This window comes from Coenobita brevimanus, chromosome 38 (assembly GCF_032717465.1).
Source record: "Coenobita brevimanus isolate Jiangsu-jjx chromosome 38, ASM3271746v2, whole genome shotgun sequence".
NCBI classification, from domain to species: domain Eukaryota; kingdom Metazoa; phylum Arthropoda; class Malacostraca; order Decapoda; family Coenobitidae; genus Coenobita; species Coenobita brevimanus.
Window position 1 is genome coordinate 25685597 of NC_136991.1, and position 14943 is coordinate 25700539.

Here is a 14943-nt window from a genome sequence, read left to right on the forward strand (position 1 = left end):
TGACATCTTTTGAGGCACTGAAAATAGTGGATGGTCAGGTCTGCCCTACATTTTGCGAAGCATGCCATTAGAGAGGCCTTTTCCATGACGACGAACACTGGAATGCAACAATGAGTGAAGCAGCCATGTCAAGATCCCCTAATCAACTGTGAGATCTCTTCTCCACAATGTTACCGACCTGCGATATATCCAGTCAGATGCAGCTGTGGGAGAGCCACAAGGAGAACATGAGTGGAGGTTTCTGCTTCCAGCATTGTGACAGACACCGACAGCAGAATTTAATGATGTCGTTGTTACTGACTCCTCATTCACACTGAGGACAAACTTTTGCTACTGGATGGCAGGCCATTCAGTGCCTCTGGCTTGCCTTCATCCGTTTGGGGCAATCAGTGTGTGCTGGCTCAGAAAGTGCTCCACGAGACAGAGTACAGTATTGAGCTCCAGCCTTTCAATGAGGAAAATGAGCCAAGGTGGTGCCTGATGAATGCAATGCCTACTGGACAGTGCTGAGCTCTGTGCACCAGGAGAAGGGCAAGTTCTTCTTCCTTGATGCCCTTTCAGGGCTGGGCAAGACTTTTGTCACAAATACTCTACTGGCCAAAGTACACCAGAGGAAGATGATCACTCATGCAGTTGCCTCCTCAGGGATAGCAGCCACATTGCTGAATGGGGGCAAAACAGCTCACTCCATGTTCAAGTTGCCACTGAACCTGACAAGGGAGGAGGCTCTATTGTGCGGCATTTCAAAGAATTCAGCCATGGCTACAGTGATATGCCAAGCTTAACGGATTGTCTGGGATGAGTGCATGACGTTGAACAAAGCATCTTATGAGGCTGTAGACTAGGCCTTGAGGGACATTCTGGGCCAGGACAAACCTATGGGTGGGATCACTATGCTGCTTGCCGGTGACTTCAGACAGACACTTCCCATTGTACCAAGAGGCATAAATTCCGATGAGCTGAAAACTTGCCTCAAAACATCATATCTGTGGCAGCATGTGAATACACTGCAGCTAACAATGAATACACCCTGCATCTTCAGGCAAAATAAGTCAGCTAACGAATTTTCAAAGAAGCTGCTCACGATTGGTGGTGATGGAAGAATTAGATCCAATCCTCAACACAGTCTTCATATTCCCCGTGAAAACATGCATTCATCCATTGATGAGCTCCAGGCAGAAGTGTTCCCCAACCTCTCCATCCATTGCAAGAAGCACAAGTGGCTGTGTAGGCGAGCCATTTTGGCACCCAAGAACGATGCAGTGGACAAGCTTAGTGTGGTTCTTCAAGAACTACCAGGAACAATTCAGTCTTATCGATCCGTCGATGCAGTTCCTGATACTGACCAGGCTGTGCACTACCCAGTGGAGTTTCTCAACTTACTGCAGTCTCCAGAGGTTCTGCCACACAATCTGGTGCTAAAAGAAGGCCACCCCATCATGCTGCTCTGGAACCTCGACCCGCCGAAGCTGTGCGATGGAACCTGGCTGATTGTGAAGATGATGCCACATGTAATAGAGGCCACTATAATCACTGGCAGATTCAAGGGACAGGATGTCTTCATTCCCCAAATCCTCATCATCCCATCTGACATGCCGTTTGAGTTCAAGTATCTACAGTTGCCAGTAAAAGTAACTTTGCCATGAGCATCAACAAGGTCCAAGGCCAGTCCTTGTAGGTTGTGGGCGTCAGCCTTCAATTGCCTTGCTTTTCACGTGGCCAGTTCTATTTAGGATGCTCCCGTGAGAGAAATGGAAAATAATCACCTTTAAATATACAGTATGTGTCACAGAAAGGATTGTCAGAGAATATTGTGTACCCAGAAGCCCTCATAAACTGATCTATTTAGACTTAAGCGTATAGTCAGAATCTTGTGATCTACCGGTAATGTAGTGTGATAGTATTCTCAGACACTTTTTCCCTTTTTTTATTTAATGTTCAACTCCTGCTGTCCCTTGCAAAGTACCGGGCAATGCCGGGTAGGTCTGCTAGTTACATATATCATTACATCTCTGTTACTAGTTAATATTATTACATATATTATTACATCTCTGTTACTAGGTAGTGTTGTTGCATATATTATTACATCTCTGTTGGTCGATAGTATTATAACACAACACATCTTTGATACTAGGCAGTATTATTAAGTATATTGTTACATTTCTGTTGCTAAGTAGTACTGTTACATTAGGGTGATCCAACTTGGTAGGTCAAAAAATCAAAGTGGTCATGGACATTCTCCACAAGCATGTTTTTTTGTCCACATGGACTGGCAAAAATATGGGCATGATTTTAGCATGTTTAATAATATATATAGATCGCCCAAATATGCATACTGTGATAACCATGAGCTAACAGATCCCTGCATATACATGTTACTTGCATTTTACTTCCAAATAGAGCATTTTACGTGTTGTAGCAGTCGCTTGTGTGTTTATCTTAATGACTTCATCACGAATACGATCGTCTGAAAAATAGTTTTTTTGACTGAAAATGAAACCTTAAATTTGACCGTATTTAGTGATCTTGCAGATTCTGATGTGCTTTCCGACCGGAAGCAATACTCAAACTTGTGTTTCTTTTTCTGGTAAAATGGCTGGAACTAGAATAAATCCTGGTGTGTGGCTTTTAGGGAAGCCAACTGGAAAGCTTCCAAGACATAGATTACCTACATGATTGGACGCACTCCTTCTAGTGCAGCACACCATGTTGATCAAGCACAAACAATACCAACGAATTTGAATCTGACTTGTCAGGCGGTTATGGAGATCTGGGACTGGGCTCGAATCCTGACGCAGCGGATCGATGCTTGTGTCTGGAAACTTTCAAAGTTTTTCGATCACTACCTCACATTAAAGAAGCATAGGACCAGGAAAAGTGATCACGAGAAAATGAACCGTGATATCAGTTGAAACAGCACCAGCTGGAAGGAGCAAACACCTCAACAATTTTTGCTGAGTTCTCATCATCCTTTTTGGAAGATGAAGATGAATTTAAACCTGTTGGTAGCACTCATTCTCTAACTGATGCTCCTTACTCAAAACATTTTAAAAAGAATGACACCATTAACATTTTCAAGTCGTCCGATGTTATTGGAGCATTGGATCGAACAAATGTTTCAGATAGGAATGCAGCTCCAGGGCCCATGCATCATGCCAGGTGGATGGAGAAGGACATTTACTTGCTAAAAGTACGGTATATCTGTTTCGGCAACAATTCAAGCTAACCCCAAGTGAGGAAAGCAAAGTAACTTACATGGCTCTGTTTGTCAGCTTGATTTACATCAAGTACTGGCATGAAGCACCGAAGGGTACACACACTCCTGTCAACGATATCGAGTTGCTGAACCTACTGGACAATCACCCCATACAAGAAGTTGGTCAGCGGGCTATTAGAGCTTCAAGCTGGTACCTGTGGAACCTGTCAGAGTACCTCACTGGGTTAGCCTTTTTTGATACAAAGATTGATTGCAATGCTAAGAAAAGGATGATTCAAAACCTCTAGTGCCCCCAAAGTGATGCATGTTTGAGGAGAATCGAGAAACAGCTACAGGTATCCAACCTGACCTGGTGTCATATGTCGCACAAAGAGGACATTCAATTTTTTTGATGCCTTGAAGGTTGGTGGGCAAGAAGAGGCACATCAGTTTCTTCAGAAGGATCCAAAGGAATGGCGCGGAGATGCTCACTATAGAGATCTTGAAAGACGTGCACAAAACATAAAGGTTGTCAATGACATAACGGAGCATGTAATTGCTCTGATTGAGTGTTACAATACCACCTTGACCCGAAATGAGGACCCGAAACAGTATCTCCTGCAACTCGTGGCTAACCACCGACAGCAGTTGGCCACAGCTTCCAAGATAACACTGATGAGTGGAAAATAACCCAGTTGATGAAAGAACTTCATGGTCACATTTAGATATGTTTGTTATGTACGTTAAGATAGATGTGTATGTTATGTGCTTTATGTTATGCGTGTTATGAATATCAGTCACTGTTTTCTGAACCAGAGTAGTTGAATGTAGGAATAGTGCCAAATTGGGCGACCTCTAATTTTTCATAGAATAGCACAAAATTTTGCAGAAAGGCTATACAGACTGTAAGACATGAAAACAACTTTTGTAGAAATATTTTGAGGAAAAAGTTTTTTGGACCACCCAACTGTTACATATATGAATGAAACAGATATGCAGTTGTACAAAGCTTTGAATGCTTGAATGAAATGATATGATCAGTGTCACTGTAGTAATATTACTTTCTATTAATTTATGTTGCAAGTAAAGAACTAATCAATTGTCATGTTACCATAGGCCCTGTTCCAATTTCATACCTTCATTTAATTTTACAGTGAGTTCACACTAACTTTAACATTCATTTTATTTATGTTTCCTCAAGTTTGTACTATCGTACACCAAAAGCTACCCCTCCTTCAACGACTATCGTATTCCTGTTCGCCCTACAGTCATCTTCACCACTCCCAACCAATTACCTTCCCTCTGTCTCACATTGACACTTTTTATACTGCATTTTGTTCCCTGAATTCTTTCTTCCGTCTCGTGACCATATGTCCCGTTTGATCTCTTATATTCGTGTTCGGCCACAGTTCAAACCTTCGTCCTCGTCCTGTGTTTTCCTTTAATATCTTCCCCATCACAGCTGTTCCCTGTAAGAATACTATAGCCCAGATAACTCACTTCCTTCATCACTTTTTTTTTTTAGCCTTCATTTTTTATGTATATTCTCGTATTTCATTCACTATACTTGGAGTTTTGTTTATATTCATTGTGATTTTTGTTCATTGCTGTCTTAAACTATGAAAAAAGGACTCCATGAAATTAGATTACAACATGAAATAAGGAAAACAGTGAATTTTGTTAGATGTGAAAACAGTAAAACTTGTTCAGTGTGAAAGTGACGAGAAGAAATTGCAACCTGACAATGAAGTTGGAGAAATTTGACTGGGACTATAATGAAATAAGCAAAACACAGCCCACTCAACCTCTACTACATAGTGTTGATTTGTGTGAAGACGTGCACACCCAACTGATTATATGAACATTATTAGTTATTACACTCATCTTAAATATCAGGACCAACTGCCTAGCCCCGGGCTCCTACGCTCCTCATGGGGCAACGTAGGATTGGATGATGGATGGATGGATGGACAAGACCTAATTCTTTCGCTATGCTATTATGATTTCTGTATAACCAGCTGTTGTGTAATTTTATTATTTATCACTCTAATATATGTATATCAGTATAAGTCTCCTATGAATGTACAATACATTAAATTAGCTAGATATTTTTCCTGTCAACTAGTATACTCTTATTATTTGTAAAATATATTATCATATATTTTCACATCATTCACTTACAACATCAGTGTTGATTTACTGTTTAAACTGTCCCTTATTAATCTCTGTATCAGCACAAAAATATCGGGAGGTATCTGCTTAACCCAGAGGGAGAGAGCAATGCACGAGTAAGCAAACGGATGTTTTGCGTAGAGGCATCTGTGGACTTCTGAGTCAGGGTGAGGCCAGCAGACCTCTTGCTAATCCTGCTGGAGAGAGAGTTCTATCTGTAAACAGTGTAGGGTGACATTGGGCAACACACAAAGGAAACTATTTACCTGTACCCTGAAAGATTGTATGAGAGAGATCAACTACACTCCGTGGGTGTAACATCTAAGCTCCCAATTAAGCATCCACTGGTAATACAGAGTATTTAAGATCAACCTGAAATCCTGATGGTAAATCTATTAGCCCATATCTCGCAAGTAGCAGTAGTAACTGTACCAGTATTTCATATTTATGGTGTGTGGAAGCATCTGTCATCCACTCATCTCAAGCATTGCTGCCTTCAGGTGACTGGACAATGAACAACAGGCTATTTTTTTTTTTTTTTCTATCTCAGAGCCCCATTAACTTTGTATGGTTTATGGTCAAACAGATGATCGGTGTTTAAAGGCTAAGGCACTACAGGGTGATGTGGCCCTTAAGGCTTTTCCTCAAAAGGGAAGTTGGGGTGTACTGCCAACATAGTCCATACAGCTTGCGAATAGCGACGAGTAACTAGCGCCGAAAAATTTTGAACAAAGTAGCCTAGTCGCACGCCCCGATACTTGATAACTTCGGATATGGCCGGAAAATAACCAGCAATAGATTATTAGAAAGGTCCTAATAAAAGCTGAGATGATGTATGAAATTAGTGTCATCACACAGACCACAGTTTTATTATTCTTCACATAAGGCTGCCATAGGTAGCCGTCACCCTTTGTTTATTTCTCGGAATTTAATGTGGTAAGGCTCGAAGAAAATGGACTTGACTCCATTGACCATATTACAAAAAGCAAGTTGAGGACTAAGGACAATACTTTCGACAGTAAAATATTTTTTGGAACTTTGAAACCAAGAAAGTTTGTACAACATCTGGGGTGCTAGGGATTGTTTCTGCAAAGTTTCATGAAGAGCATTTGATGCGTCTAGGAGTGTCTGGATAAATTCAAATACAGACGGACAATGGTCCATTATTATTTCTATTATAGTTGCTATTAAGAGCTCCACATTCTGTGGAGTTCTTATTGATATTGTAGATATTTCTTTTCGGGGGGAGGATCTAGAAGGCCGGCATCCCTAGACCGTTCGAGATAGAGGCGAAATTTTCAGAAGTTTTGATGTATATTGGCTGCAGGCTTCTTTTGGTACAAAATTTTTTCCCCTAGCATTGCTCTTCTGCACAGCAAGAACTACTGAATCTGCAGCTCCTCAAGTGTTCCAGCATGTAGTCATCAACATATGCTATTGCCCCTGGGCACTGATACTGAGATCCAATAAATACTTTTTGAGATAATGAGGAAAATCAAAATGACCACCTCATGTCTGAAAGTGCTAAATCGGAATGTATTTGGCCGATTTTAACCAAACTCGGCGGACATGTAGTGAGTCATGAGTCAACATGATCTGCATAGTATGAATGACCTTGACCCTGATCTCAAGATCACAGGACAAAAACCGTAAAAAATTCTGATTCATATCAAAGTCCCTTGATATTATGTTTACAGTGATAACAAAAGTATTTTCGGAATCAAGAGAGTGTCTGCCTTTTAATATATTATAACAGCAGTTATGATAAGTAAGTATTTTTAACACTGTTTGACAACTTTTGGGCAAGATACTCACATATATAGATCTTGGTTACAACAAATATCATTCCACTTATCTCTGCACGTTCAATTTTTGATGCATTATTAAAAATGGACACCACAACCTCTATTGGTACTGAGCATATTTCAAAGACTGTACACCATATCTGATGCACAAGTGTGGATTTTTTTTTTTTTTTTCATTATCTGGAGTGTATCGTTACCATTAGGAATATGGAGTTCTCTGAATATGTTTCTGCAGTTTCGGAATTCTAGTTATTATTATTATTTTGGGTGGTAGGTGGGGGCACTCACCATCCAGTCACTTTATGTAGTGCTGCTCTCAGGTGTCTGCCCTTTCCTTTCTTCCGTCTTTCTTCCATCCTCTTCAGCCTTTCCTTCATTCTTTCCTCGTCCTTCTGCCTACGGGTAACATCACACTCCCTCTTCTGTCTTTCCTTCCCTCATTCCTGTTGGTGACTCTACACTGAGTGACAAACAAATAGTTTCCTGTACACCAGCACCTTCAGACCACTGGCCTGTTGTATATATTACTTATGCTTCACTCAGACGATTGTATTTTGTACAGGACAGTTCTCGGGTGGGAGGCTTAAGATCCAATATACCGGGAGACTTTATAGATACAGTATTTTCAGTACAAGCCGAATGAAATACGACAGTTTAGGTAGCCATCAACAAGAATATAGGCCTAATGAACCGTGCTGTACGTTATCGCAGTAAAGGAAATAGCAAAATAGGTCAGTGGGGTTACATAGGCCGAAAAATCCTGAGTTCAGCACCTGCGTTTTCAGAATACATCTTTACTGTTTGTAGTTCTGTTTGTATTCTGAGGTCCTTGCTTCTGCCTAACGATTTTATTATAGTTAACCCCTAGAGACGGATGATATTCATACTCCATTCTTGCCACGTTCAGACGATTTCATTCAACTTACCAGAGACCTTAATATAGCAGAGGTCAGATAATGCCGTCATCAATCTTATTACTATAAGAGTTCGATCCGAAGTTAAAGTCGTGTGGTTGTAGCAAGAATGTAAACAACTTTCCCTAACTGAACGGGGTAATTAGGATATATAATAGCTAAAGGGCTATTGGAGTCTAGCCCCTTCACTACGGAGGGTCTCTCTGAAGGTAAATAATTCTGTGGGGAGGTAGAATATATGTTATAAAATTGGCGTCATCACAGAGAACAAGTAGTTTCCATTTTCTTTTTTCATTATACTCTCGATGTTTTGTGTGTGTGTGTGTGTGTGTGTGTGTGTGTGTGTGTGTGTGTGTGACTTTACTGGTAGGAAGTGGCTTCTCTACCCTTGAGGATCATATGGCAAACAATGCATTTTTGCCAAGTCCCCTCCATAACTGTCAGTATTAAATCCAAGTTCTCATTTGTAGCGTTGGATGAACTAGCGAAGAATGACAAAGATTGACCAAAAGTCTGACCGGCTTGATAATGAAACTGGCGTTTCTACACGTGTAAGCTGGACATTCTGCCATTATTAATGCAGCACTGGCTCTCACCGTTGGTAAAATAAGGATTGCTTGGTCCCAAGGTACAGACGTCCTACCTGTATCCAGAGCCACACATATTAAAAGAAATCCACACTAAAACAAAAATCTTTCCTAAAACAAGAGAGGCTACATATGATTCAGCTACGTGGTGTTCTTTTGTTTGGCTGATGCGCATCCCATCCATCAGGGTAGAAAATTCCATTAACTTGGCAGTAGCCTTCCTGGCACGGCATACAGTTGCACCCTATCATCATATTCCGTAACCACACACGCTTTCTTTCTCTTTGTCCACCTCTTTTTTCTCATTTTAGTCCCTTTGCCTGTTTTTCTGTCTCTCCGTATCTGTCTGTCTGTCTGTCTGTCTGTCTCAGAAGCAGATCTGTCAAACTTAAAAAAGCCCTCACTAACATAAAGGTGTACTTCTCAGCACACACCCTTGTCATTACCGTCGCTACTATGTACAGCACTTCAGGGGAAAGTGCCAAAGGATAGAATACTTCCAAAATGTCATCCTGGTGTGTAAAAGACAAGACCGTAAATTACCTTAAACTTGCAGACCTATCGCCTAAGTTCGACGCAAAAATCTAGACTCGATAAGATTTGAAATTACATCATGGGGAATACAGCTAACCTTTCCGACTGTAAGGCATCTCCCTTTTCCTTATTTATGTCTTCCTCTCTCTAGACATCTTTTCCTTATTCAAGTGCGGATTGGCTTTTTCAGCTGCAGAGGTGAGATGTAGTTTCATTAGTCCTTACACTACTAAAATTCCTTCCTTCGATTAGTGTAGTCGTCTGATGATATCTTTACTGATATAAAGAACGCGTCATTATAGGGAAGGTGGCACTCAGTGATACTCAGCCATGAAACCGAATAATATCCTTGCAGGTTTTCTTAAATCCAGAAGAGACTACTGAAAATAAGTAGCGGTGGTGTTCTAAATCTTTCGATAATATGTTCATGGTTACTAGAATAATATTTTCTGTGTTTATTATTTGCATCATTTGTGTGTCATCGCGGTTTAAGAATCTATAACTTGAATATCATGTGTCATAGATAAAGCGGCGACATTTTCAAGCCTCCTGTCATGTGGCACCAGTCCTTCTTATAGTAGGAGTGAGAGAGAGAGAGACAGAGGGAGACAGAGAAGATATGACTGATATGGACAGGATTCACGTGCTTGCACATAGCTCTTGAATGGTATATTTCCGTCATCTAGTTAAAAAGTAAATAGGCCATATAGAGTTGAGGTTGGATATGCTATAAAACAGAGAATGATTTTGGGAGACTATTGATCTGTCTGTCTGTCTGTCTGTTTTTGTTTGCCTGTCTGTTTGTCTGTTTGTCTCTGTCTGTCTGTGTGTCTCTCTGTCTGTCTGTCTCTGTCTCTCTGTCTCTCTCTCTCTCTGTCTCTGTCTCTCTCTCTCTCTCTCTCTCTCTGTCTGTCTGTCTGTCTGTCTGTCTGTCTGTCTCTCTCTCTCTCTCTCTCTTTCTCTCTCTCTCAAACATATACGTAGTGTACATGTGCCCTATGTAGATGATGTCACGGGGTTTTGCGAATTTAATATTACTTGATAATTTAAAATGTTGGTTGAGAACAGGGACAAAGAATTGACTTGTGAAAATCAAGCAATGATTACTTTATGCCAGCTTACTTCGCCGATTCTCTAAGGACGAGAATTTATAAACTTTCTCAACAGTACACAGCAGAGACTAACTACTCACACGTGCTGTTTACTGGTACCTACTGTTAGCCTCTGGAGAAAGTGACTCCACCCCTGACAATCAATATCTAATGCTATTAATGATAAACAGGTTCTCGCCGGTGCATTAACTCCTAGATGGCACAACGGATTTAAGTTTCATGCAAAAAGGGCTGGCCTAAGTACCAGTTATGAATAATACAAAGCGTTGTACAAACTAGGAGCGGTAACTAAAATAAGCTTAATGTGGAGAAATAAAACACGAGTTTACATTACATTAAGCTCAAGTAAAAGAACTATAAATTTATTAATTACAATGAAATAAATTTTACATTACATGAGTCTCAAATGAATTCAGAAATAAGGAGAACACACTCACTCGCTTACTCAAAAGCTAATCTCTTAAGCCTAGGAAAAACGAAAGGAAAATACTGGTCAGAAAAGGGGGCTGAGCGGAATGAACTGGACGTCGTTACTTAGGAAGGACGCTGCCACACACGCTGAACCTCTACGCCAAATCACTGTCTAAGTGGAGATTCAGGAACTCGCTGGACAACGGCGGCACTGCTCCACACTGGGCCCAAACGAACCTGCACTCATCGACGTCTTAATCCTGACTGAATTCAAATTGTGAGAGAGAGACGAGTGCTGGCCACGCTTGCTAACGGCCAGCGGAAAAAATGTGAGCAATGCATGCCCACAACAAATCACTCAGCGAAAGTGCCAATGTCGCGTGCAAGGACGATTACTTATGAAGCAGTGAAAATGTTCTGAAAACACTCCCGATTGGGTGAATACGGGGACAGTTAAACTGAGTGATAAACAGTGGAAATTCCACTAGAATTAGTGGTTTTCCACCAAAGTTCAATATCATGAGTTTGTTTAGATACAGAATCGTGCCAATTCGTGACATTACGCCCCATGAAAATCTTTTTTTTTTTCCTTCAGGAAAAAAAAAAATCGATATCCATACATATAAATCCTAACTCAGTCACACAAGATTCACACTCTGGTGTGTGTGTGTGCTATCCTGCTACAGGAGAAAGTCACAGTCGCCAGTGAGTGAATAAAACCTCGTATTTATGTTGATAGAAGCAAGCTTCAGGAAAAAACTCCATGACGATGGTGAAAAATCCTGTACTCAGGTCAATCTGAGCGAAAAGTTTGCTACATTTACGTTAACAACTAATTGTTATGTAGCGTGATGTATGTAATACACGGTGTAGGTGTGACAGTTGTGGTGTAACTGTACCTACGTGTAAAATCATGTAATACAAATTTATAGTAAATAATGACGACGAGGCAGAAGAGAAGAGGCGGCAGCATGCGTCAGGGACGATCAGCTGTTCTGCATGGCAATGCTGCACCCACCAGCTGCACCTGCAAAAACAAAGTGGAGCATCAAAAGTGTCATAGCTCTCTCTCTGACTAGCAATCAGTACTTATGTTACAAAAAGTACACTATTTACATTATAAACTAGGGAACTTGGTCATGAGCGAAAAGACTGGGCATCTGTGCAGGACATCAAAAGCTGGGATTCGCTAATGGAACCCAGTTTACTTGTTAAACCCTATACCTAATTAGCGAAAAGACTGGGTGCTTGTGCAGGACATCAAACGCTCCAATTCGCTAAATTAACCAGGGAACGTGGTCATGAATGAGAAGACTGGGCGTTTGTGCAGGACATCAAACTCTGCAATTCACCAATGGAACCCAGTTTACTGGTTAAACCCTATACCTAATTAGCGAAAAGACTGGGCGCTTGTGCAGGACATCAGATGCTGCAATTTGCTAAATTAACCAGGGAACGTGGTCATGAGTGAAAAGACTGGGCATCTGTGCAGGACATCAAACGCTGCAATTCGCCAGTGGAACCCAGTTTACTGGTTAAACTAACTCTACACTTATGATTAATGACAGGAAGCTGAGAATCCCTATGCAATCTCGGGCAGGTCACATTTTAACACCCACCGTGGGTGTGAACACCCTTGTGGATAATGTGCATTCTTTGGGAATCCTCAGAGAGGGTCACAGCTCGAGACGTTCCACAAGGTAATTCATACACAGCCTCGGACTGACTCTGCGGGGTTCTCGAACTCTCCCTTAACTTACAGTACATATGTATGTACAGGCCCTGGACATACTGTGTCCTGTGGGGCCAACGGGTGAGACGTCAGGTCTGCACCCACTTCACCACTGCCCTGTCTCTCAACTGACTCAGAGATTACGGGTGTGGTTTCAAATGGCACAGGAAGGACATGTCTCTGATTAGTGGTACATGGACACACATTGTGGGAATGCACAAAACTATCTATCTCTCGCCCCATCCCTGGCCAGAAAAAGTCAGCTTGAATACGGCCCTGGGTCTTCCTTTTCCCCATGTGACCTCCTAAAGCTGAACAATGACCCCATTCTAACACTGCTAGGCGGTACTTAGCAGGAACGACAAACTGCAGTCGAACCTCGCCCTGGGGTGTCTGTGACTCACGTACAGCTGTCCTTGTTTACGAAGGAATTTAGCTTGACCTCCCCGTGAATACTTTATCACTCTACCCTTTTGTTTCTTCCGCATGGCAGCAAGTGTCGGGTCAGAATGTTGTCCTTGAACAACAACTTGGCTACACATCAGATCTTGCGGCGATTCAGTGGTCACCGGGGTGACACAGTTTGGAGCCTCAGCCATGGCTCATGTTACTGTAGCCAAAGTCTGAGTAGCATCATCTTCAGTGCAACTATACCTGGCACCAGGAATATTGCCTATAAGGTCAAATAAAGGTTCTGGCATGACAACTGCAACTGTCGTACCAGTGTAAAATGGAGGTGCCACCTGGATACGTGCCTCAGGGAACAATCCCACTGATCAATCAATAAGGTTAGCTTGGATCTGTCAACCTGTGTACTCCTCAGGCCGAACTAGATTCTGCCTGACAGAGCAACCTGAGGACCCGTTGTCTCTCAGGACCTTCACAGGAATGCCTCCCACAAGCCCTGGCTGAACAAGGAAGGCACTGTCACCTGTGGGAGGGCCTGTGGAGGAAGCAGCTAGCCACTGATTAGGCTGCTGAACAAACGATGCAGCAAATGTGGCGCCCTGAGAACTTGATGCCTGAGGGGTCATACTCACCATCTGAGGAGCTAGAGCATTGACCTCTTGTAGCAGAGTGTTCACTGTCGCAGGGGGACCAGTGAACTGTGGGGAGGTACCCGTACTGCTAGGGACGACACCAACGTGCTGCTGTTGAGGAATGAAGGCTGCGTTAGCCTCCTGCCTCCAAGGGGCTGGTGCTGAAAAGGACAATCCTGACTGTCGGTTGCGTGGCTGATACTGCTGCTGGTTAGGGTACCTGTTGTACCTCTTCCACTCAGGCTTCTGAGTGTTTTGTCCCTGATCCTTCCTCTGCAGTTTTGGACCTTGGCCATTAATCTGAGAACGGCCTTGTTGCTGGGGTTCAGTCTGAGATGGTTTCCCAGATTTATCAGCTTTCCTGTTTCAGGTATGCTCCTTGCGAGTTTGATACCCGTAGTCAGTGAAGAATCCATCAGCCTTCTCCACCATTTGGCTGGCATCCTTTACCTGGCAGATCTTAAGCTGAGACATAAGTTCGGCAGGCCACAACTTTTCTAGCTGCGTGCGCAGCATAAGGTCAATTATCCCCTCACGCGTGGAAAGAGTTTCATCTTTCTCCATCCACTCATCTAAGTAGGCAGTAAGCCAGTCAAGAAACTGAACAGCAGTCTCTTTTTCCTGTAAACGCGCCCTCATGAACTGACTCTTGGCATCGTCAACTGTGAGACCATACGCTTTGACGAGTGCAGCCTTCATCATCTCATACGTGAGATTGTCTCCACGAATTCTGTGGAGAATATCGAGAGCAGGGCCCTCAAACAGGCTAAGAAACTGAAGCTGCTTAGCCGCATCATCCAGCTGGTACAGTTGAGCCATATCTTCAAAACGAGCTATGTATGGCTTGATTCACTCGCCTTCCTTGTATGGGGGAAGCTTGATGTGTGGGGTCGCCAGAACATGTGGAGGGAGAGCGCTCGTGGAGCTTGGGCCAGCTGCACCAGATGTGTTTGAAGCCAAGGAATCTTGTTTGAGCTTCAACATTTCAAGTTCATGTTTTTCGCGTGCTTCTCGCTTGGCACGTTCATGTTCTTGTTCTCTGTCTCATTGTTCATGCTTGTATTCACGTTCTCTCTCACGTTGTTGTAACTCATGTTGACATTCTCTCTCGCGTTGTTCTAACTCGTGTTGACGTTCTCTCTCGCGTTCCTCGCGCTGTTCTCACTCATATTCGTGTTCTCTCTCTCTCGTTGTTCTAACTCGAGTTCGAGTTGTGTTTGCTCGTGTTCACGTTCTCTCTCGCATTCCTCGTGCTGTTCTCGCTCATATTCGCGCTCTTTTTCGCGTTCCTCACGCTGAATTCGATGCTCTTCACGAGCATCATTCTCGCGTTGCTGCTCGTAACTAAACCGAGAGAGGACATAGTCCTTAATTTTCTCGGGGTCAGTAAGCCCCATATCTTTAGCTTCCTGTACAGTACATAGACGTTGGTAGACATGA

General features: G+C 42.5%; 1 protein-coding gene across 1 annotated transcript; it reads left to right on the plus strand.

Moving 5' to 3' along the window:
• The first annotated feature begins 893 nt into the window (after window positions 1–893).
• LOC145396555 (uncharacterized) lies at window positions 894–1646 on the plus strand. Its single transcript, XM_080269931.1, has one exon. The coding sequence runs from the start codon at window positions 894–896 to the stop codon at window positions 1644–1646; it is 753 nt and encodes a 250-aa protein (XP_080126057.1).
• The last annotated feature ends 13297 nt before the right edge of the window (window positions 1647–14943 follow it).

Excerpts from the sequence above, each read along its gene's own strand:
- LOC145396555 (XM_080269931.1), top strand. The coding sequence starts at position 894 with ATGCTGCTTGCCGGTGACTTCAGACAGACACTTCCCATTGTACCAAGA.